The sequence below is a fragment of the Canis lupus genome, chromosome 9 (assembly GCF_048164855.1).
Source record: "Canis lupus baileyi chromosome 9, mCanLup2.hap1, whole genome shotgun sequence".
NCBI lineage: Eukaryota > Metazoa > Chordata > Mammalia > Carnivora > Canidae > Canis > Canis lupus.
The window spans coordinates 4,593,388-4,618,786 of NC_132846.1; the positions used below are offsets into that span (position 1 = coordinate 4,593,388).

The 25,399-nt window shown below is 41.9% G+C and overlaps 1 protein-coding gene across 1 annotated transcript; it reads left to right on the forward strand.

The window, feature by feature from the left end:
- Positions 1 to 1,473: 1,473 nt before the first annotated feature.
- OXA1L (OXA1L mitochondrial inner membrane insertase) lies at positions 1,474 to 25,371 on the forward strand. The gene is made up of 10 exons (XM_072837877.1): positions 1,474 to 1,619; positions 2,069 to 2,227; positions 2,930 to 3,143; positions 23,412 to 23,555; positions 23,808 to 23,893; positions 24,071 to 24,235; positions 24,408 to 24,512; positions 24,622 to 24,784; positions 24,870 to 24,950; positions 25,034 to 25,371. The coding sequence occupies exons 1-10, from the start codon at positions 1,557 to 1,559 to the stop codon at positions 25,159 to 25,161; spliced, it is 1,308 nt and encodes a 435-aa protein (XP_072693978.1). The 5' UTR covers positions 1,474 to 1,556; the 3' UTR covers positions 25,162 to 25,371.
- Positions 25,372 to 25,399: the final 28 nt, after the last annotated feature.

Genomic DNA, 25,399 nt, shown 5'->3' on the forward strand with positions numbered 1-25,399 from the left:
CAAAGTAAGTTCGGGTCCCCCCCCCCCCCCCAAGTGTCCTATAATTATATATTTGTCATTACCTCTTACTATATTAATTATTTAAAGCAAACTTTAAAATCTTATTTACAATAGTACCCAATATATGTGATTGGTCATAACCCCTATTATTACTAAATCTGGGTTATATTTTTTGCCCATCTTTACCACTTCTGTCAGGTACATTTGATGTAGGAAAGATGTTAGAGTTCAAAGCTGACCACCAAGAAAGAATTCTTGAGCCGTCTTTGGTGCAAAAACGTGGTTTTATTAAAGCACAGCAACGGGACCTGTGGGCAGAAAAAGCTGCCCTGGGGTCATCAGGAGTGGCTCATTATATAGTTTCAAGTTGGGAGGGTATTAGGGATAGTGTTAAGTCTCTGAGGAATTTTGGAAGCAAGATTTCCAGGACCTCAAGAGAGCTAGCTATTGTTGGGATGAGGTTATTTATCACTATCTAATAAAACTTTAGTCATGAGATCCTTTAGATGTATCTCAGTGGGCCATATGCTTGGGGGATGATTACTAACATACCTTAGAGGATAGAGATAAAGGAAGTTTCTATCACATTCATAATCATACCCAAATAGCGACTGAAATAATTTCAGGCTATTGTATCTTTCCAAACTACACATTATTCAAAAAGGACTCGGGGGTGGGGGGAGGGTAGCACCCTAATTTAAAAGGCTTTATAGGAGTTCAAATATAACCAACCCCCAGCTTTCCAAGCAGAACTTTTTTTTCGTCAAGAGAGAATTTCACCTCTTCTATCTTTGCAAACGCTTTCAGCTTCAAGAAGCAAACAACAAAGCAAGAGAAACCTGGAGTCTGGACAATAAAGATCTTTAATTATCTTACACAACAAAGTCTAGATACAGGTAGTACCAAGGTTGGTGCAATACCTGAAGGACATCAGCAAGTATTGATGTCTTTTCCATACCATCTTCAACATGTTAGCTTTTCATCTTTAGATTTGTTCCCACCTGGTCACAAGATGATACTCACACAACCCCACTTAAGGACGGGAAAGCTGAAAGGTGGGGTCCCCTCTTCAAGCTTTGTCGTTTTATCTGGGAGGAAAATATTTCCTATAAACTGCCTTCCCTCAATTTCTATCAGACGCCAGACTACCCCCACATTTCACTTAATTTACAATTACAATATTATCTAGCAGTAAGAATAGAACATCGCTAGACAGGAAAAATTCACGCCAAGCCCAGTCAAGCCCGTTCGGAACTTATTCTTTAACTCAACAAGTCTGAGGAGAATCACGGATTTGCAGAAGATAGCAAAATTCCCCAGGCTTTTGCAGTTACTACACGACGAAGTCCCTAGCTCCAGAAAACACTGCGAGATCTTGTTAATAGGGCCCTTAGCGTCTTCTTACCCACTTCAAATATGGCCGCCAAGCTCCAGTCTCCTTGACCACCTGACCGCGGCAGCAGCTCTGGCTTCAGGCCCATTTCCAAAAGGGCCTCTTTCCGCGAGGTTAAAGTTATGAGTGCGCAGGCGCGAGCGCAAGTCCCCTTCACGGCAAGATGGCGCTGGGCTTCATGTGCGGACGGCGGGGACTTCTGCGCCTGTTACAGCCACGGCGTCAGGTAAGGAACCCCCAGGGCTAAGCGCCAGGATGCGGCCCTATCCCCATGGCCCGAGCCCGAGACAGCCCGTGCCACGAACAGCATGAGCAGGCGCTGACCTGCTCGCCGGGACCTGCCTCTCTTGACCTCGACTTGCCTGAGGACGCGGGAGGGTTCCGTCCCCGACCCTGAGCGTTCAGGGGTCGCGTATTGTTGCCTGTTGGTGGGTCCCGTATCGCCCCTGCCACGGAAACTTGAGCCTCGACCTCCGTCCTCTGTGCTCCGGGGTGGGCCTGCGGTAACCGAGAGCCACGACTCCCTATTGCGTGCCTCCGGGCCAGCCGTCTGCGCGCGGAGAGTAGAATCCCTTCACCTGTGCTAGCGGGCTGCCTGCTTCGTGGCGGCGAGTGAGCATGATGAGCGACGTCTGTCCCCGATGAAAGGGCTCCATCCTTCTTTCATCCTCTCAGTTCCACAGCCTCGTAGGGCCCTTGTCCTGGCCGCGAAAACCGCCGACCGCGGGGCTCCTCTTGGCGGCGGGCCGGTGCCGCGATCGCCCGCACTATGTCCTCGCGGCTCCTGGCCTCCGGGGCCTCAGTACCTCTGTGATCTTGTTCGCAGAAGCCCAGGTAAGAGGCGAACCGCCCCTGCGACGTTAGGAATGGCGTTTGTTGATTTTATTTTCTGTTAACTATAACTAGGGAATGTGGCACAGAGTTCTTGGCCACACCTCATACGGCTCCCCGGAATGGTAGCACCTCTGCTTCGGATAGATTTTCAAGTCAGTGGGAAAATGATCGAAACTACAGCAGGAGAGATTTACGTTATATTCAAAGCATTGTTTGCCATCGTGGTGGCAAGCCAGTGACGGTGTAGGAGAGGTGATTCCAGGTGTGCGTGTGTATTAGAAAAGTTGTAACTTGCATATCAGTGACTTCGTGAATATTAATATTTCTAATGGTGAGGCCAAGTAAATATTTGGGTTTTAAAAACTGAATTGTTTTAAATAAAAATTATGATAGTTTCAGTATCTGCAAAGTCGTGCCAGTGATACTCAAATGACTGAAGTTTGGAAAACGCGGATAGAAGAAATAACTTACTATTAGGAACGGAAGTCATGAAATCTTACTCTAAGTAACATATCTTCCTGCCTAGAGGAAAAAATAAAATGTCCTTTTCAAGCTTTCAATTCTCTGTACACTGTAGGCTAACTGGGAGAACAAGAAGTAGAAAGTCAGTAGAACAACCTGATACTAGTTATTATCTTAGGGGATGTGTGATTTCTCTATGTCCCCCCAACTGAGTATTACACATGACTTCCTTTTGCACAGGTTCAGGCCCCTCCTGTCATTCCTGCAACTCCCTCACCCACAGCAGTAACAGAGGTGGCTTCTGGAGAGACCGCAGATGTAGTCCAAGCTGCTGCCGAACAGAGCTTCGCGGAACTGGGGCTGGGGTCATACACCCCAGTGGGACTGATTCAGAACTTACTGGAATTTATGCATGTTAATCTAGGCCTACCTTGGTGGGGGGCCATCGCTGCATGTAAGGGGAACACATCCTGATCAAGGGTAGAGGAAATGGAAAACTAGGGGTAGAACTTTAAAGCTAGCCCGTTCTGTAAGTGGATGGAGGGAATGCAGTTGACTCTTGAACCACCTGGGGGTTAGGGGCACCAACACTGAAAATCCATTTATAACTTTTAACTCTTCAGTAACTTAAACAGTCAATACATGTTTTGTATGTTACATGTATTCTATATTGTTACAATTAAGTAAGCTAGAGAAAAGAAAATGTTAAAATTATAAGAGAAAGGGGATCCCTGGGTGGCGCAGCGGTTTGGTGCCTGCCTTTGGCCCAGGGCGCGATCCTGGAGACCCGGGATCGAATCCCACATCAGGCTCCCGGTGCATGGAGCCTGCTTCTCCCTCTGCCCGTGTCTCTGCCTCTCTCTCTCTCACTGTGTGCCTATCATAAATAAATAAAAAAAAAATTAAAAAAAAATTATAAGAGAAAATACATGTACAGTACTGTAAAAGAAAAATCCCCATATAAGTGGGCCCCCACAGTTCAAACCCTATGTAGTTCAAGGGTCAACTGTAGTGTAGAAGCTTAGGGTCAGAAAAGCAGATGATGAGGCCCTCAGATGAGGGATAGAGGCTCTTGACACTTAGATATGCTCTACTTATGTTTCCTAAAGGTCATTATAAAACCACTGAATCACCTGGGACTCAACACACATAGATTTTTTTTATTATTTTTTATTTTTTTATTTATGATAGTCACAGAGAGAGAGAGAGAGGCAGAGACACAGGCAGAGGGAGAAGCAGGCTCCATGCACCGGGAGCCCGATGTGGGATTCGATCCCAGGTCTCCAGGATCGCGCCCTGGGCCAAAGGCAGGCGCCAAACCGCTGCGCCACCCAGGGATCCCAGATTTTTTTTTTTTTTTTATTTAAAGATTTTATTTATTCATGAGAGAAGGAGAGAGGCAGAGACATAGGCAGAGGGAGAAGCAGGCTCCACACAGGGAGCCTGATGTGGGACTCGATCCTGGGACTCGAGGATCACGCCCTGAGCCAAAGGCAGAGCCAAAGGCAGCCACTCAACCACTGAGCCACCCAGGTGTCCCGAACATAGATATTGAATGTGAGTTTGGGGTTAGAGTAAGGAACCTTGTTAACAGTGATGAAGCTGGACAACAGAAGATTAGGCCAGGTGCTTAAACCCCTCAAATTGGAAGATGCCCACATTATAGTCTTGTGGGCTAAGACTATACTTTAAAATTTTGTTTTTCCTACACCTTACTCCAGCAATCATCCTTTTCCCTGTGTTCTGCTTCTCTGTTTTTACTGCACTATTCTGAAAATATAAACCCGTCCAAGCATAACATGGATTTCTTAAGGAAAAGTCCCTTCTTTTCATCCTTAGTTCTTCTTTCATAGCTGTTATTTAAAAGACTATTCTGTGAGCAGCCCGGGTGGCTCAGCGGTTTAGCACCGCCTTCGGCCCAGGGCCTAATCCTGGAGACCTGGGATCAAGTCTCACATTGGGCTCCCTGCAGGGAGCCTGCTTCTCCTCTGCCTGTGTTTCCCCCGTGTGTCGCATGAATGAATGAATGAATGAATGAATGAATGAATGAATGAATAAATAAATAAATAAATAAAATCTTTTAAAAATAATAAAATAAAAGACTTCTGCACACAGTAGACTTCTTTCCACTCTTTGACATTCAGCAATCTGACTTTTGTTTTTTTGGAAATCTCATACCACCTCATTTGGTTAGTGACATCATTGCTAAACTTATTTTCACATTTGACTTTTCTAAACTTTTTTTCCAGTTTATTTTATTGAAGTGTAGTCTATATTATGTTCCAGGTATATAGCATAGTGATTCAACATACATAGTAGGAAGTGATCACCATGTCACCATATAGAGTTATAATAATTACCTATATTCTCTATGTTGTACATTGCATCCCTATGTTCTTCTTTATCTGTAACTGAAAGTTTGTACCCTTTTTTTTTTTTTTTTTTTCCTTTTTTAAGTTTATTTATTTAAGCAATCCCAGGGCACCTGGCTGGTTCAGTTGATGGAGTGTGCAGCTCCTGATCTCAGGGTTGTGATCCCAGACCACACATGGGTGTATGGGACTTGAACTCATGACCCCAAGATCAAGAGCCACATGTTCCATCAATAGCCTAGCACCCCTGGAAGTTTGTACCTTTTAATTTCCTCCTGTTTTGCCCATCTTCTCCAACCCTCTCCCCTCTAGCAACCAGAATATTCTTTTTTTTTTTTTTTTTTTTTATTTATGATAGTCACACAGAGAGAGAGGCAGAGACATAGGCAGAGGGAGAAGCAGGCTCCATGCACCAGGAGCCCGATGTGGGATTCGATCCCGGGTCTCCAGGATCGTGCCCTGGGCCAAAGGCAGGCGCTAAACCTCTGCGTCACCCAGGGATCCCTAACCAGAATATTCTCTCTGTATCTATGAGTCTGTTTTGTTATTCTAGATTCTGCATATAAGTGAAACTATACGGTGTTTGTCTTTCTCTTTCTGACTTATTTCACATAGCATAATACCCTAGAAGTCCATTCATGTCACAGATGGCAAGATATTCTTTTTTATGGCGGCATAATCTATTGTGTTGGTGTACACCACACCTTCTTTATCCAGTCACCTATCACTGGACACTTAGGTTGCTTCCATATCTTCACTATTATAAATAATGCTGCAGTGAACTTAGGGGTGGATATATATTTTTGGTTTGGGGGGTTTGGGTTTTTTTTGAGATTTATTTTAGAGCATGTGAGAGCAAGCATGTGCATGAGTTTGGGAGGGGGCTGGGCAGATGTAGAAACTCTCCAGACTCCCCACTGAGTGCAGGGCTGGATGCAGGGCTCTGTCTCATGACCCATGAGATTATTACCGGAGTCAAAACCAAGAGCTAGCCTCTCAGCAGACTGAGCCTCTCAGGTGCCCTAGTGCATATATATATTTGAAGTAGTGTTTTCATTTTCTTTGGGTAAATACCCGGCAGTGGAATGGTTGGATCATGGTACTTCTATTAATTTTTTAAGGAACTTCCATACTATTTTCCATAGTGGCTACACTACTTTGCAATCCCACCAGCAGTGTACCAGAGTTCTCTTTTCTCCACATCTCTGTCAACACTTGTTATTTCTTGTCTTTTGAGTCTAGCCATTCTGATAAGTGTTGAGGTGATACCGCATTTTGGTTTTTTTTTTTTTTTTTTTTGCGCTAAACCGCTGAGCCACCCAGGGATCCCTCATTTTGGTTTGACTTACATTTCCCTGATGGTTAGTAATGTTTAGCACCTTTTCATGTGTCTGTTGGCCATCCACTTGTGTTTGGAGAGATGTCTACTCAGGTCCTCTGCCCATTTTTTAATTGTATTATTTTTGGGATAATAACCCCTTATTGATTATCATTTGCATGTATCTTCTCCCATTCAGTACATTACCTTTTTGTTTGGTTGATGGTTTCCTCCACTGTGCAAAAAGCTTTTTGTTTTGGTATAGTTTCAGTAGTTTATTATGCTTTTGTTTCCCTTTCCTGGGGAGACATATCCACAAATATGTTGCTAAGGCTGATGTCCAAAAGTTTACTACCTATATTTTCTTCTAGGAGTTTTATGGTTTCAGGTCTCACATTGAAATCTTTAATCCAGTTTGGTTTTATTTTTGTATATGGTGTAAGAAAATGATGAAGTTTCATTCGTTTGCATGTGGCTGTCCACTTTTAACACCATTTATTCAAGAGTTTGGTTCATCTTTTCTCCATTATACGTTCTTGCCACCATTGTCGAAGATTATTTGACCATATAAGTATGGGTTTATTCTGGACTCTGTTCCATTCCATTGGCTTATGTATCTATTTTGTACATTACTGCTTTATTGCTTTGTAATATATTTTGAAATCTGGGATTGTGATAACTTCAATTTTGTTCTTAAAATTATTTGGGGTATTCAAGGTCTTGTGTGGTTCCATACAAATTTTAGGATTATTTGTTCCAGTTCTTTGAAAAATGCTATTGGTATTTTGATAGGGATTGCACTGAATGTATAGATTGCTTTGGGTAGAGTGAACAGGACATTTTTTAGCAATATTCTTCCAATCTATGAACATGGTACATCTTTTCATTTATTTGTGTCATTTTCAGTTTATCAGTATTTTTAGTTTTCAGAATACAGGTCTTTCACTTGCTTAGTTATTTATCCCTAGATATTTATTCTTTTTGGTGCAATTGTAAATGGAGTTTACAAGTATCAGAAAGTATCTTTCTGATACTTCATAATTAGTGCATAGAAACACAAGAGATTTCTGTATATTAATTTTGTATCTTGTGGCTTTACTCAATTCATTTATTACTTGTAATCAGTTTTTTAGTGGAGTCCATAGGGCTTTCTATGTATATCTTCATGTATTTTGCAAGTAGTTCTACTTCTTTCTTACTGGTCTGAATGCATTTTATTTCTTTCTCTTGTTTGATTGCTGTGGTTTGGACTGCCAGTGCTGTGTTGAATAAAAGTGGCATGAGTAGACATGGCTTGTTACTGATCTCAGTATTTCACCATTGAGTGTGATGTTAGCTCTGGGTTTTTCATATATGGTCTTTCTTATGGTAAGGTATATTCTCTCTAAATCCAGTTTGTTGAGAGTTTTATCTTGAACAGATGTGGAATTTTGTCAAATGCTTTTTCTGCATCTATTAAGGTGATTAGGGGGCACCTGGGTGGATCAGTCTGTTAAGTATCTGCCTTTGGCATAGGTCAAAATCCCAGGGTCCTGGGATTGAGCCCCACATTGGGCTCTCTGCTCAGCGGGGAACCTGCTTCTCCCACTCCCTCTGCTTGTGCAAGCTCACTCTCACTTTCTCTCTCTCTGTCAAATAATATCTCTTTTTTAAAAAGATGATCATACAGTTTTTCTTTCAGTTTGTTAATGTAGTAAATCACATTGGTTTGTGACTATTGAACCATCCTTGCATTACCAGAATAAATCTCACTTGATCAGGATGAATAATCTTTTAAATGTATTTTTTTTAAGATTTTTGATTTATTTATTCATGAGAGACACACAGAGAGGCAGAGACACAGAGAGAGAAGCAGGCCCCATGCAGGGAGCCCAATGCGAGACTCTATCCTGGAACCCCAGGATCATGCCCTGGGCCAAAGACAGGTGGCACTCAACCGCTGAGCCACCTAGGCATCCTGCCTTTAAATGTAATCTTGAATGAGGTTTGGTAATAATTGCGGGGTTTTTTGCACCTGTGTTCATCACAGATTTTTTGGCCCGTATAGTTTTCTCTTTCTGTAGTATCTTTGGTTTTGGTGTCAGGATAATGCTAGCCTTGTAGAATGAGTTTGGAAGCTTTTCTTCCTCCTATCTTTTGGAATAGTTTGAGAAGGATAGGTATTAACTTTTTTTTTTTTTTTTTTTTAGATTCTATTTATTCGTGAGAGACATAGAGAAGCAGGCTCCCTGCAAGGAGCCCAATGCAGGACTTGATCTTGGGCCCCAGGATCACGCCCTGAGCTGAAGGCAGGCAGTCAACCGCTGAGCCACTCAGGCATCCCTTAATTCTTTAAATGTTTGGTAGAATTCACTTGTGAAGCTGTCTGGTCTTAGACTTGTGTTTGTTGGGAGTTTGCCCATTCAATTTCATTCTAGTAGTCGGTCTATTAGGATTTTCTGTTTCTTCCAGATTCAGTTTTGGAAGATTGTATGTTACTAGGAATTTATCCACTTCTAGGTTGTCCCATTTGTTGGTATATAATTGTTTATAGTAATGTCTTGTAATCCTTTGTGTTTCTGTAATGATTGTTACTTCTCTTTCATTTTCGATTTAATGTATTTGGAACCTCTTCTTGGTAGGTCTGGCTAAAGGCTTATTAATTTGGCTTATCTTTTCAAAGAACCAACTCTTGGTTTCATTGATTTTTTTTTTTTTTTTTTAAGACTTATTCATGAGAAGGCTCCCTTCTCCACAGGGAGTCTGATGCAGGACTCAATCCCAGGACCCTGGGATCACAACCTGAGCCAAAGGCAGACACTCAACTGACTGAGCCACCAGGTGTCCCTTATTGATCTTTTCTATCGTTTTTATTCAGTGTCCATTTCAGTTATTTCTGCTCTGATATTTATTATTTCTTTTTTTCTACTAATTTTGGTCTTTGTTCTTTTTCTGGTTTATTTAAGTGTAAGGTTAGATTATTTGAGATTTTTCTTGTTTCTTGTGTTATAAATTTCCCTCTTAGAACTACTTTTGTTGTGCCAAAGACTTTTTATTTTCACTTGTCTCAAAGCATTTTTTAATTTCCTCTGATTTCCTCATTGACCCATTGGTTGTTGAGTAGCATGTTGTTTAACCTCCACATGTTTGTGTTTGTTTTTGTTTTTCCAGTTTCCTCTGGCAGTTGATGTCTAGTTTCATGCTGTTGTGGTCAGAAAAGATACATAATATGATCTCTGTCTTAAATTTATTTTTTTAAATATTTTATTTATTTATTTATTTGTTTGTTTAATTTATGTATTCATAAGAAACACAGAGAGAGGCAAAGACATAGGCAGAGAAAGAAGCAGGCTCCCTACAGGGAGCCCTATGTAGAACTCGATCCCAGGACCCCAGGATCATGCCCTAAACCAAAGGCAGACACTCAACCACTGAGCCACCCAGGTGCCCTAGTCTTCTTCAATTTATTGAGATTTTTTTTTTTGTGGTCCAATGTGATCTGTCCTTAAGAATGTTACATGTGTACTTAAAAAATATGTATTCTGAAAAAAAAATGTATTCTGTTGTTTTTTTGATGGAAAGTTTTGTATATATCCTTTAAGTCCCATCTGTGGTGTTCAAAGACACTGTTTCCTTAATGATTTTCTGCCTGGATGATCTATCTGTTGATATAAGTGGGTTGTTAAAGTCCCCTACTATTATTGTATTACTGTTTATTTCTTCCTTTATGTCTGTTAATATTTGCTTTAGGTATTTAGGTGTTCCAATATTAGATGGATATTTACACTTATTGTGTCCTCTCTTTTAATTAATCTGTTCATTATGTAATGTCCTTCTTTGTCTCCTGTTAGTCTTTGTTTTAAAGTGTATTTTATCTGATCTAAGTATTGCTACTCTGGCTTTTTTATTTTTATTTATTTTTTTTAAAGATTTCATTTATTTATTCATGAGAGATATATATAGAGAGAGGCAGAGACATAGGCAGAGGAAGAAGCAGGCTCCACACAGGAAGCCCAATGTGGGACTCGATCCTGGGACCCCAGGATCATGCCCTGAGCCAAAGGCAGACACTCAGCCACTGAGCCACCCAGGTGTCCCTACTCTGGCTTTTTTAATTTACATTTGCATGAAACATCTTTTTCCATCTCTTCACTTTCAGCTTGTATGTACCTTTAGGTCTAAAGTGAGTCTTATAGGCAGGATATAGTTGGGTCTTGGGTTTTTTTTTTTTAATCCATTCTACCACCCTCTGTCTTTTATGGTTTTTTTGTTTTGTTTTGTTTTAAATATTTTATTTATTTATTTATTCATGAGAGAGAGGCAGAGACACAGGCAGAGGGAGAAGCAGGCTCCATACAGGGAGCCTGATAGGGGACTCGATCCCGGGTCTCCAGGATCAGGCCCTAGGCTGAAGGTGGCGCCAAACTGCTGAGCCACCAGGGCTGCCCACCCTCTGTCTTTTGACTGGAGCATCAAGACCACTTACATCTAAAGTAATGAGTGTTAAAAAATAAATAAAAAAATAAAAATAAAGTAATGAGTGTTAGGTATGTACTTACTACCATTTTGTTATTTTCTGTTTGTTTTTGTAGTTTTTCACTGTTCTTTTCTTCTCCTCTTGCTCTGTTTGTGATTGATGACTTTAGTGTTCCCTTGGTTTTCTTTTTATTTTTTGAGTAATACAGATTTTGGGTTTGTGGTTACCATGAAGTTGATATTTAACATTCTAATTATATAGTAATCTACATGAAGTTGATGGTCACTCAAGTTCAAACACATTCTAAAAGAACTTCCCTTTTCACTACTCCCCTTCCATGTTTTGTGTTTATATTGTCATATTTTACATCTTTTAATTTTGTGTGTCCCTGAACTAATTTTTAGACATAATTTTACTATTTTTGTTTTTTAACATATTAGCTATTAGATTATAAATACATAATGTTTTTATATGTACATTTTAAATATATTTCTGTGTGTTTGCTTTTACTCCTGGGTTTTTTTTTTTTTTTTCCTTTCATAATTCTAATTATGGCCTTTTTAATTTTTTCCACTTAAAGAAATCTCTAACATTTCTTGTAAGGCTAATTTAGTGATGAATTCCTGTGACTTTTTGTTGTTTTTGTTTTTTAAAGATTTTATTTATTTATTCATGAGAGACACAGAGAGGCAAAGACACAGGCAGGGGGAGAATCTGCAGGCTCCTCGCAGGGAGCCTGATGTGGGGCTCAGTCCTGGGTCTCCAGGGTTGAAGGTGGTGATAAACCGCTGAGCCACCCGAGCTGCCCCTCCTGTGACTTTTGGTTGGGAAATTCTTCATCCTGCCTTCAATTTTGAATGATAACCTTGCTGGGTAAATATTCTTGACTGTAAGTTTTTTCCTTTCAGTACATTGAATATATCATGCTCCTGAAAAGTCAGCTGATAGCCTCATGGGGTTTCTCTTGTATGTTACTAAGTTGCTTCTTTTATGCTCCTTTTGGAATCCTTTAGTTTTGACATTTTAATTATTACATGTTACAGGGTGGACCTCCTTGGCTTCATCTTGTTTGGAACTCCCATTGCTTCCTAAATCTGGATGTGTTTCCTTCCCCATGTTAAGGAAGTTTTTAGTTTGCTTCCCCCCCCCCCAATAATTTTTCTGCCCCCCCCTTTCCTTCTGAGATCGCTGTATATATTTTCTATCTCTATTGAAGTTCTTTTTTTTTTTAAGATTTTTTATTTATTTATTCATGAGAGATAGGGTGGGGGGGCAGATACACATGCAGAGGGAGAAGCAGGCTCCATGCAGGGAGCCTGACGTGGGACTCAATCCCGGGGTCTCCAGGATCAGGCCCTGGGCTGAAGGCGGCGCTAAACCACTGAGCCACCCAGGTTGCCCTCTTTGTTGAAGTTCTTGCTAAGTTTATCCACTCCTAGACCAGTGAGTATCTTTATGACTATTACTTTGAACTCTTTATCAGGTAGACTGATTATCTCCCATTTCATTAGTTCTTTTTCTGAAATTTTGTCTTACTCTTTCATTTGTTGGATATTCCTCTGCCACCTCATTTTGCTTCACTTTCTGTGTTTGTTTCTATGAAATAGGCAGAACAGCTAAACTTGAAGAAATGGTCATGTGTATGGTCATCCCCTGTGTACACTGTGTAGCTGGTGACTGGCTGGCTGGCTAGAGCTGTGGCTGGCATGAGCTGGAGGTCGTGTGGCACTCCCATGCTGGGGTTGCCTTGGTGGGATGACCAGAGCTAAAGTGAGTGCAAGCCAGGGTTCTCCACACAGAGGTTGTCCTGGCAGGACAGTTGAAGCTAAAGTGGATACAGGCTGGGGCTGGGGGGTGTTCTAGGGCACTCCAATACAGGGAGCACTCTGGCAGGGTAGCTGGAGCCAAAGCAGGCATGAGCTGAGCGGTTCCAGAGCACTCTGCACCAGGGTTACCCTAGGAAGTCACCTGGAGCTGAAGTGGTGCAGGCCTGGGATGTTTCAGGCTACTTCATGCTTATGTCACTTTGACCATATGGCTGGAGGTATAATAAGCACTGGCCAGGAGTGTCCTAGCATGTGCCACCCTGGGGCTGCCTTGGATTAGATGGCTTGGGCTTTGGTAGGCTAAGATCCTGGGGCTCACTGAGGAGGTAGGCTGGCTAGGATACACATACCCTGCTCTTATCTATGCTATTTAAGGTGGAGGGGGAATATAAACTATGGTACTCACCAGCCCCACCCGCCGACCCAAAGAGAGTTTCAAAAGCTACCCTACCATTTGATGGAATTCTACAACTGGATCCTTTTTAAGTTGCAGCTTTTTTTTTTTTTTTCTTTCTGTGCCCCAGTGCATCCAGGGTTGGTATGGGCTAGGGCCCTGGGGCCCTTGGGCCCTGCTCCCATATGTACAGTCAGGGTGGAAGGAGAATGTAAACTGTGGTGCTCTCTAGCCCCTAAGAGCTGGAGAGAATTCCAGCAGCTCTCCCACTGCCTGGCAGGGTTCTAGAGCCAGTTCCTTTGTGATTTAGTGGCCTACTTATTTATTAATGATGTCACGACCCTGAGATCAAGAGTCATATACTCTACCAAGTGAGCTAGCCAGGCACTGCTAGTTGTCCTTTTAAACTGCTTTTTTTTGTGCCCAGGGCAAAACAGTGTTGTCTCTCCCCATTGCAGGTCACAGTTTGTGGAGGTTCCCTTAATTAGCATGTGTCCATCTCTCCTGCCATTCTCTCTGTGGTCTCTTTTGTTATGCTGAAGATGATCAATTAGCCCTCAGTTCTTCAGGAGGAATTGCTCTGTAAATAGGTGTAGATTTTGGGATCCCTGGGTGGCGCGGTTTGGCGCCTGCCTTTGGCCCAGGGCGTGATCCTGGAGACCCGGGATCGAATCCCACATCGGGCTCCCGGTGCATGGAGCCTGCTTCTCCCTCTGCCTGTGTCTCTGCGCCTCTCTCTCTCTCTGTGACTATCATAAATAAATAAAAATTAAAAAAAAAAATTAAAAAAAAATAGGTGTAGATTTGGTGTGTCCATGGAGGAGGTGAGTTCAGGGTCTTCTACATTGCCATCTTGGACAGGAAGCCAGGTAGTATGGACACTTTAATAATATTCTTTGAATCCATGAACACAGTTTCATCTTTCCATTATTTGTATTGCCTTTAGTTTCTTAAGTCAGTGTCTTAACAGTTTTCAGAATACAAATCTTTCCCCTCTTTGGTTAAATTTATTCCTAGGTATTTTATTCTTTTTGATGCAACTGTGGATGGGATTGTTTTCTTAATTTCTCTTTCTGATAGTTCACTATAGAAATGCAATGAGTTTCTATATATATTTTTAACAAGATTTTATTTATTTATTCATGAGAGAGAGAGAGGCAGAGACACAGGCTGGGGAAGAATCAGGCTCCCTGCCAGGAGCCTGATGTGGGACTCGATCCCAGGACCCCAGGATCACGACCTGAGCGAAGGGCAGACGCTCAACCACAGAGCCACCCAGGTGCCCCTATATATACTACTGTATCCTGCAAACTTACTGAATTAATATATTCCAATCATTTTGAGGTGAAGTCCTTAGGGTTTTCTCTATATAGTAATGTGTCATATGCAAATAGTAACAGTTTACTTTTTCCCAATTTTATGCTTTTTTATTTCCTTTTCTCATCTAATTGCTGTGGTAGGACTTCAAGCACTGGCATAACTTGTTTTATTGTGCTTTGCATTTTTTACATATTGAGGATTTGTGGCAACCCTGCATCATGCAAGTCTATCAGTGCCATTTTTACAACAGCATTTGTTCACTTCCTGTCTTTGGGTCACATTTTGGGAATTCTCACAATATTTATATTTGTCTTAGTGTTTGTGATACATTGCAGTCGTTTTGGAGTGTCATAAACTGCGCCCATATATAACAGTGAATGTAGTCAATGTGTGTGTGCTGACCATTCCACCAACCGGCCATTCCCCCTGAGGACTCCCTATTCCCCAAGACACAACAGTATTGAAATTAGGCCAGTTAATAACCCTACAGTGGCCTCTAAGTGTTCAAGTGAAAGAAATAGTCACGTTTCACTTTTTTTTTTTTTTTAAGATTTTTTAAAAATTATTTATTTATTCAGGAGAGACACAGAGAGAGAGGCAGAGACATAGGCAGAGGGAGAAGCAGGCTCCCTGCAAGGAGCCTGATGTGGGACTTGATCCCGGATCCTAGAATCATGCCCTGGGCCAAAGGCAGACGCTCAACCGCTGCGCCACCCAGGCGTCCCTACATGTTTCACTTTAAATCAAAAACTAAAAATGATTAAATTTAGTGAGGAAGGCATGTAGAAATCTTAGGCCAAAAGCTGGGCCTCTTGTGCTAGTTAGCCAAGTTGTGAATGCAAAAAAAAAGTTCTTGAAATTGAATGTTATTCCTTTGAACACAAGATATAAAAAATGAAACAGCCTTATTGCTGACATGGAGAAAGTTTCTGTTTTCTGGATAGATCAGAGTAGTCACAACATTCCCTTAAGTAAAAGGCTAGTTAGTCTAAAGCAACACCCTCATTAATTCTGTAAGGCTGAGAGAGAGAAGGATGCTGCAGAAAAGTTAGAAACTAGAGGAGGTTAAAAAAAAAAAGAAACTAGAGGAGGTTAGTTCATGAGGCTCAAGAAAAGAAGCCATCTCCATAACAAAATACAAGGTGAAGCAACAAGTTATCTGGAAGATCTAGCTAAGAGAATTAATGAAGGTCACCACACTAAACAGCAGATTCTCAACATAGATGAAAACAGCTTTATACTGGAAGAAGATGCCGTCTAGGACTTTGACAGAAGTCATGACAGGCAAGATTCTTGGTAGGAGTTAATGTAACTGGTGACTTTAAGGTGAAGCCAGTACTCATTTCCTATTTTGAAAATTGCTGTATCTACTCTGCTTGTGCTCTATAAATAGAACAGCAAAGTCTGAAAAACACATCTAATTAGAACATGGACTGAATATTTTAAGCCTACTGTTGAGACCTAGTCCTCAGGGGAAAAAAAAGGTGACCATGCATCTGGTCACCTAAGAGTTCAGATGGAGATGTAGAAGACTGATATTTTCTTTTTTTTTTTTTTTTTAAGACTCATGTTTTCATGTCTACTGATGCAACATCTATTCTGCAGCCATGGGTCATGGAGTAATTTTAAGTAATTTCAAGTCTTATTTTTTAAGAAGTACATTTTGTAAGGCTAAACCTGCTGTAGTGATCCCTCTGATATATCTGGGCTTTTGGAAAGGCTTCACCATCCTAGATGCCATAAAAAACATTCATGACTCATGGGAAGAGGTCAAAAATATCAACATTAATAAGAGTTTGGAAGAAATTGATTCCATCTTAATGAATGACCACAGAGGAAGTAACTAGGGATGTAGTGGAAATAGCAAGAGAACTATAAGTGGAGCCCTAAAGATGTGACTGAATTGCTGCAGTCTCATAAAACTTGAATGAATAAGGAATTGCTAATGGGTGAACAAAGAAAGTGATTTTTTTTTTAAGATTTATTTATTCATGAGAGACAGAGACCTAGGTAGAGCGAGAAGCAGGCTCCATGCAGGGAGCCTGATGTGGGACTTGATCCTAGGACTCCAGGATCATGCCCTGGGCCAAAGGGAGGCACCCAACCGCTGAGCCACCCAGGCATCCCAGAAAGTACCTTCTTAAGATGGATTTACTCCTGGTGAAGATGCTATGAAGACTGTTGAAATGATAACAAAGGATTTGGAATATTACACAAACTTAGTTGATAAAGCAGTGGCAGAATTTGAAAGGATTGACTCCAATGTTTTAAAGAAGTTTTACTGTGGGTAAAATGCTATCAAAGAGCATTGCATGCTACAGAGAAATCATTCATAAAAGGAAGAGTCAATTGATTTGGCCGACTTCATTGTTGTCTTTTTCAAGAAATTATCACAGCCACCCCAGCCTGTAGTAGCACCACCCTGATCCATGATCAGCCATCAACATCAAGGCAAGACCCTCCATCAGCAAAAAGATTACAAATTGCTAAAAATTCAGTGACGGTTAGCATGTTTTAGCAATAAAGTACTTTTTAATTAAGGTATACATGGGTTTTTGGATATAATGTTATTGCGCCTAATAAACTATGATATAGTGTAAACACAACTTATGTGTTCTGAGACACCATTAAATTCATTTGACTCACTTTATTGTGGTATTCGCTTTGCTTTGGTAGTCTAGAACCAAAACTGCAACATCCCCAAGGTACACCTGTACTATGTTGAATTAAAAGCAGTGAGAGGGACACCTGGGTGGCTTAGTGGTTGAGCGTATGCCTTTGGCTCAGGTTGTGATCCCAGAGTCCTGGGATCAAGTCCTGCATTGGGCTCCTTGCAGGGAGCCTGCTTCTCCCTCTGCCTATGTCTCTGCTCTCTGCGTGTCTTTCATGAATAAATAAAAATCTTTTTTTTTTTAAGACTTTATTTATTTATTCATAAGAGACAGATGGAGAGAGAGAGGCAGAGACACAGGCAGAGGGAGAAGCAGGCTCCATGCAGGGAGCCCGACAGGGACTCGATCCCAGGTCTCCAGGATCAGGCCCTGGGCTGAAGGTGGCGCTAAACCACTGAGCCACCTGGGCTGCCCAATAAATAAAAATCTTAAAAAAAAAAAAAAGCAGTGAGAATGGGCATCCATGTCTCTGATCATAGAACAAAAGCTTTCAGCTTTTCACCAGTATTTTAGCTGAGAGTTTGTCATATATGGCCTTTATTACGTTGAGGTATATTCCCTCTATACCTTCTTTACTATGACTTTTTATCATAAATGGATTTTGAATTTATCATCAGATGGTTTTTCTGTGTCTATTGAGATGATTTTTATCCTTTTTGTTAATGTGTATCAGTGTTGTGTATATTGAACCATCTTTGCATTCCTAGAATCTCACTTGATTGTGATGTATGATCCTTTCAATGCATTCTTGCTAATATATTGTTGAGGATTTTTACATGTATGTTCAGGGATATTGGCTGTAATTTTCCTTTTTTTGTGATGTCTTTGGTATTAGGGTAGTGCTGGCCTTACAGAATGTGTTTGAAAGCTTTTCTTCCTCTTTTTTCCTTTTTTTTTTTTTTTTTTTTTTTTTTGTTGTTGTTGTTGTTGTTGAAAACTTTGAAAAGGATTGGTATTAACTCTTAAATGTTTGTTAGAATTCACCTAGGAAGCTGTCTGGTATTGGGACTTTTGTTTGTTGGGAGTTTGATAATCCATTCAATTTCATTACTAGTAATCTGTTCAGATTTTCTGTCTCCTCTTGATTTGTCTTGGGAGATCTTATGTTTCTAGGAATGTATCTGTTCTAGGTTGTCCCATTTGTTGGCATATAATGTTTACAGTAGTGCCTTACAATCCTTGTGTTTCTGTGGTATTGGTTATTCTTTTGTGTATGATCTTATTTATTTTGACAAGTCTGGCTAAAGCTTTATCAGTTTCATCTTTAAAAAAAAAAAACCCTCTCTTAGTTTTGTTGATTTTCTCCATTATAAGTCTATTTCATTTATTTCTGCTTTAATCTTTGTTACTTCCTTCTACTAACTTTGGACTTTGTTCTTTTTCTAGTTCAGTTAGCTGTAAGGTTAGATTATTTGAGATTTTTCTTGCTTCCTGAAGTAGGTCTATACTGCTATAAGCTGCCCTCATTGAGCTGGTTTTGCTGCATCCCATAGGTTTTGGACTAATTGTTTCTATCTTCTTTTTTTTTTTTTCTTTCATTTCTTCCTTGACCCATTGGATTTTTAGTAACTTGTTTAGCCTTCACATGTTTGGTTTTTCCATTTTTCCCTCTTTTCATTGAGTTCTAGTTCCATCCCATTGTGGTTGGAAAAGATGCTTGATGTGATTTCAGTCTTCAGTTTTAGACTTGCTTTGTTTTTTTTTGTTTTTTTTTTTTTCTTTTTTTTTAATTTTTATTTATTTACTTATGATAGTCAGAGAGAGAGAGAGAGAGAGGCAGAGACACAGGCAGAGGGAGAAGCAGGCTCCATGCATCGGGAGCCCGATATGGGATTCGATCCCGGGTCTCCAGGATCACGCCCAGGGCCAAAGGCAGGCGCCAAACCGCTGCGCCACCCAGGGATCCCTAGACTTGCTTTGTGGGGATGCCTGGGTGGCTCACTGGTTGAGCGCCTCCCTGATCCTGGAGTTCCAGGATCAAGTCCCACATCAGGCTCCCTGCATGGAGCCTGCTTCTCCCTCTGCCTGTGTCTCTGCCTCTCTCTCTCTCTCTCTCTCTCTCTCTCTGACTCATGAATAAATAAATAAAATCTTTAAAAAAAAAAAAAAAAAAGACTTGCTTTGTGGCCTAACATGATATATCCTAGAGAATGTTGTTGTGCACTAGAAAAGAATGTATATTCTGCCATTTTGGGGTTTTGTTGTTTAATGTAATTTTTAAGTTTATTTACTATTTTTTTCTAAGATTTTATTTATTCATGAGAGAGAGAGGCAGAGACACAGGCAGAGGGAGAAGCAGGCTCCATGCAGGGAGCCCAATGCGGGACTCGATTCCGGGACTCCAGGATCACACCCTGGGCTGAAGGTGGTGCTAAACCACTGAGCCACCCAGGTGTCCCCTACTGTTTATTTTTAGTAATCTCTACACCCAATGTGGGGCTCAAGCTCACAACTCCAAGATCAAGAGTTGCGTGTTCTCCCAACTGAGCCAGCCAAGCACTTTTGATTCTGGTGTTCGGGGATGGAATGCTTTGTGTATGTCAATTAAGTCCATCTGGTCTTCTTTTTGTCCCCTTAAGATTGTATTTATTTATTTAGAGCACAAGCAATGAGGAGGTGCAGAGGGAGAAGCAGTCTTCTGGAGTTTCTATCCCAGGACACTGGGATACTGACCTGAGTCAAAGACAAACACTTAACAGACTAAGCCACCCAGGCACCCCAGTCCATCTGGTCTTATGTGTGGTTTAAAGCAAGTTCCCTGATTTGCCGTCAGGACAATCTATCCATTAATGTAAATAGAGTGTTAAAGTCCCCTACCTTTATGATATAGCTGTCCGTTTCTTCCTTTTTGCCTGTTAACATTTCCATTATGTATTTAGCTGCCCCTGTATTGTGTGCATATTTACAAGTGTTATGTTCTTTTGGGATTTTTTTTATCATGTAATGCCCTTTTTTGTCTCTTATTAGTCTATTTTGTCTGATACAAGTATTGCTACCCCCAGTTTTCCATTTCCATACAATGTTTTTGTCCATCACTTTCAGTCTGTGTCTTTACATCTCATATATGAGTCTCTTGTAGGCAGCATATAGGTGGGTTTTGTTTTGGGGGGCGGTTTTTGATCCATTCATGAGTCTCTTCAGGCTTTTTGGGATTCTCTGTGCTCTTTGGATTTGAATGTCAGTTTCCTTTGCCAGGTTAGGGAATTTTTCAGCCATTATCTCTTCTTCTTCTCCTGGGACCCCTTTAATGCCAATATTAGTTACACCTGATGTTGTCCCAAAGGCTCGGTAAACGATCCTCAGTATTTTTCTTTGTTCTTTTTGCTGTTCCTATTGGGTGGTTTCCACTACCTTGTCTTCACTGATTTGATTCTTCTGTATCACCCAATCTGTTAATTCCCTCTAGTGGACTTTTTTTTTTTTTTTTTTTTTTATTCATTTATGATAGTCACAGAGAGAGAGAGAGAGAGGCAGAGACACAGGCAGAGAGAGAAGCAGGCAGAGAGAGAAGCAGGCTCCATGCACCGGGAGCCCAACGAGGGATTCGATCCCGGATCTCCAGGATCGCGCCCTGGGCCAAAGGCAGGCGCCAAACCGCTGCGCCACCCAGGGATCCCTAGTGGACTTTTTATATCCACTACTATATTCTTCAGGTCTGATTGGGTTTTTTAATAGTTTCTGTTGAACTCATTGTGGGATGCGTAGGTGGCTCAGCAGTTGAGCATCTGCCTTTGGCTCAGGGCGGGACTCTGGGATCAAGTCCCACACCAGGCTTCCTGCATGGAACCTGCTTCTCCTTCTACCTATGTCTCTGCCTCTCTCTCTGTCTCTCTCTCTCTCTCTCTCACGAATAAATAAAATCTTAAAAAAAAAAAAATGAAGTTCTCATTGTGTTCATTCTTTGGAGTTCAGTGAGTATGTTTATGGCCATTACTTTGACCTTTTTATTTGGTAAATTGCTTATCTCTTTTGTTTAGTTCTTTTTCTGAGGTTTTGTCTTACCCTTTCATTTAGAATATACTCTCTGGTTTCTTCATTTTGCCTAACTCTCTATGTTTCTTTGTATTAGTTAAATCAGTTCTGTCTCCTGGTCTTAAAGGAGTGGCTTTTTGCAGGTGTGCTGTAGCACAAACTTCTTGGGCACCTGAGCCAGGTTCTTTGTGTGGGCCGTGTGTACCCTCTTATGGCTGGGTCACTGTTGGTGTAGGCTCAGTGGTTTGCAGGGCTATCCCCTGACAGCTGCCTGCAAGGCTCAGCCACAACTTCTTCAGGTATGCTGCTGGTAAGCAGGGCTGCCCACCTCCCCAATCCTAAGAGGCCCAGCTACTACTGCTGTTGGGTGGGCAGGTGTGGGGAATCGGCCCCAGCACAGACTACGAAGCCCAGCTGTGACAGTTGCATTCCACTGGTGGGTAGGGCAGGCCTCCTGGGTGGCTGTGAGCTCCAGCTATTGCAGGTGCTCTAATATGCAGGGCAGGGGCTGCTTGGTGGGGTGGCTGTGGTGTAAGCTGAGACCACCTGCTGGGTGTGACAGCAGAAGGGTGCAGAGAGCCACTTAAGAGGGGCTGGGTTGATCAAACCGGTACTAGCATAGTAGATGGAGAATATTAGAAATGGTGCCTGCCAGCTATTCCATCCCCAGAGAATGTTCCAACAGATCCCTGCCCTGCCAGTGCATACCCTAAAGTTAGTCCGTGGATCTCCTTCATGTGTAGCCCAGACATTTTTCAAACTGCTGCCTCTGTGCTGAAACTTCACCAAGTGAGATTGTGCTGCACCTCCCAGGTATAAGCCTTATTGGTGGTTTTTTTTTTTTTTTTTAAAGATTTTATTTATTTATTCATGATAGTCACACAGAGACAGAGAGGGAGAGACACAGGCAGAAGCCTTATTGGTTTTCAAAGCCAGGTGTAGTGGGGGCTTGTCTTCCAGGGGAAGGCTGGGAACTCAGTATGGGACTTGGACCCTTTGTTCCACAGGGAAAGCCTTTAGGATTGTTATATCCCTCCCAGTTGTGGGTCCTGACTGGATCATGTCTGTGCCTCCTACCCAACTCATGATGACTTTTTCTTTATATACTTAGGTGTATAAAATCTGTTCTGCTAAAAAAATAAATAAAATCTGTTCTGCTAAAGTCCTTTATGCAGAGATAGTTCTGTATGTAGCTGTAGATTTTTGTAAATTCTTGAGAGGATAGAAGCTCAGGATCGTTCCTACTCCTCCATTTTAATCCCTTTGAGCCTAGAGTCCTGTGTTAAACACTTTATTTTTTTGTGTGTGTGTGTGTTAAACACTTTAAACCTTGAAATCTATCCCTTGGCTTTTGTGATCATCTTCCCTGATTTTCTTCCACTCTTTCTGAACACTTCTATTGCCATTGCCCAGTTCTCAGTCTACTCCTTCAGGGCTAGCATCCTCTGTTTCATCCTTAGCTTCCCATCTCTTTCCACCCCACATCAGCCATCATAATGTTGATAAAGCCTAAATCCATATTCCACACACCCCACACACACCATCACCCTCTCTTCTCATCTCAGACCCTCTTGCTGGTCTACAGATGTATAACCTAAGTAAATATTTGTTGGAATTATCAGGAAATAGGAAGTGTAAGCAAAGAAACGGGGAAGAGCTAAAGCAGTAAGCCACCAGATTACTACCTACCTTAGGGATTTCTAGGATAGTGGCTTTCAAACTTCATTCCTGGGAGCCCCAGAGTTCTATAATGGTAACTCTGAGAAAAGCAAAGGCCAGAGCCTGAACAGTTCTATAGCCAGACTACCCCCTCACCCAGAGCAGTTCAGTTTTATCTGTTATGTATATTGGGGCTACACTAAGAGTTGAGGGTAGAGGGCAGCCCGGGTGGCTCAGCGGTTTAGTGCCACCTTCAGCCCAGGGCGTGATCCGGGAGACCTGGGATTGAGTCCCCCATTGGGCTCCCTGCATGGAGCCTGCTTCTCCCTCTCTCTTTCCCGCTCTGTGTCTCTCATGAATAAATAAATAAAATCTGAAAAAAAAAAAAAAAAGGGTTGAGGGTGGAGGGATTCTGTTGGTAACAGAAAAGTTCAGAAACCACTGAGCTGGAAAAGTATCTTCTCTCACCTCCTTTTGTTAGAGGAAATAAACAGTATTCTTGGCCATTTGTTTACAGACGTTAATGCTAAATTTTTATGATATCAAAGCAGAGGACTAAGCCTTGGAAGAACTAAATCACCCCTGCCCTTTGTTTTGGGTGACATTTAGCAAGAGTCACAGTGTTGAAAAGACTAGAATAAGAAACACTCTTTCAGTGAGGACCTAAAAACCTTCAACCTTCTGACTGAAGAACTGCTTTAATTTCACTCCAGTCCTAGTATGTGTTTTCCAGGTACCGTCCTTGCCCGCTGCCTGGTGTTTCCTCTCATCGTGAAGGGCCAGCGAGAAGCAGCCAAGATCCACAACCACTTACCGGAGATCCAGAAGTTTTCCACTCGAATCAGAGAGGCCAAGTTGGCAGGAGACCAGGCTGAGTGTGAGTTAAACACAGAATGCGCATAGGAGAGGACCACATTTGCACTTTCCTCACATTCTGCTGAAGGAGGGGAATGGCCTAAATCAGGAGTTGCTAGAGGTGGGCAAGTTCTAAAGCTCTACTTGCTTCTAAGGCCTAATGTTTCCAGTGACTGGCCAGGGTCGGGTAGAAATTTTATGGGCCAGGTGATAAGGATGGTCACCTCTACTGATGTAACAATTAGCCCAATCATTAACTTCCCCTCATTCACAGTTTACAAGGCCTCCTCGGAAATGACATTTTACCAGAAAAAGCATGATGTTAAACTCTTTAGACCTCTTATTCTACCTCTGACTCAGGTAAGCAAAAACTCTTTCTTTCTTATTTTATCCTATACCAGTCAGATAAACTCCTCTGTTTCCCATGCCCTAGACCCCAAAAAAGCAGGTGGTGGTAATAGTGTTTTCAGTAATGGAGTAATGAAAATGTCCCTTTTGCTAAAGGATCCTGACACTGTTTATCCTGTGTAATAATAGGCCCCGATCTTCATCTCCTTCTTCATTGCCTTGAGAGAAATGGCCAATCTTCCTGTGCCCAGCCTACAGACAGGTGGCCTCCTGTGGTTCCAGGATCTCACACTGTCTGACCCCACCTACATATTACCACTGGTAGTCACTGCTACAATGTGGGGTGTCCTTGAGGTAAGCCCAGGTTGGTTAAGTGCCAGGCCTGCATGGTGGGGAGTGGAGGTAAAGTAGTTATGCTAAATTGTCATTCTTTGCCGCATAAGATAGTTGATAGGTTGAAATCTGAGCCATATTCTCTAAAATTGACATGCATTTGCTACTTTTTTTTTTTTTTTTTTTTTTGCAGTTAGGTGCTGAGACTGGTATGCAAAGTTCTGATCTTCAGTGGATGAGAAATCTGATCAGAGTGATGCCCCTGGCAGTCTTGCCCATAACTATCCATTTCCCCACGGTAGGTAATGGCTTAGGAACTGGCTCCAAGCCTTTCCACTGAGCCTAGCCATCTCCCATCAAGCTGATAGCAGATGACAGCGCCTGAGTATGGTCTCTTTCTTATCCAGGCAGTGTTCATGTACTGGCTCTCCTCCAATATGTTTTCCCTGGGCCAGGTGGCTTGCCTCCGGATTCCAGCCGTACGAACTATACTAAAAATCCCCCAGCGTGTTGTGCATGACTCCAACAAATTACTTCCACGGGAAGGTTTCTTAAAAAGCTTCAAAAGAGGTAAGGGCCTGTCCTCAGTGAAACAGGACTGGGGGGAAGTAGTCTAAAGGTGGGTATAAGACTAAGTGTCTTACTCTTTACACAGGGTGGAAGAATGCCGAACTGGCACATCAGCTACAGGAGCGTGAACGGCGCATGCAGAATCAGTTGGAACTAGCAGCTAGGGGTAAATAACCCTGTCAGGATAAATATCTGTGATGTGGTTCTTCCTTTCCTGTGTTCATCGAGATTTGTTTTCTCTTGCCTCAGGTCCTTTACGACAGACCTTTACCCACAACCCTCTGCTACAGCATGGAAAGAATCAGCCTCACAGCAGCTCTGATAGCAGCAGTGCCAAGCCAAAGTCAAAGCAGCCCTGGCGTGACACGCTTGGCTGAATTCTGTTCATGCTCGACTGGTAGGAACTCTCTCTTCAAAGACTCAGCCTCAAAACAAGATTTGATACGGAGTCCATGCCCCAGACCTGGAAACGGGAGTGAGGGGCATAGAGATCTTCATTTTTAAAAGTGGATTCCATTACAGGCTCTCACATCTAAAAGAGCCAAGTGATCTTGCCATCCACAGAATTAATAAACTTCTGTACTACATGCTGCTTCTTGATACTTATTAAACAAG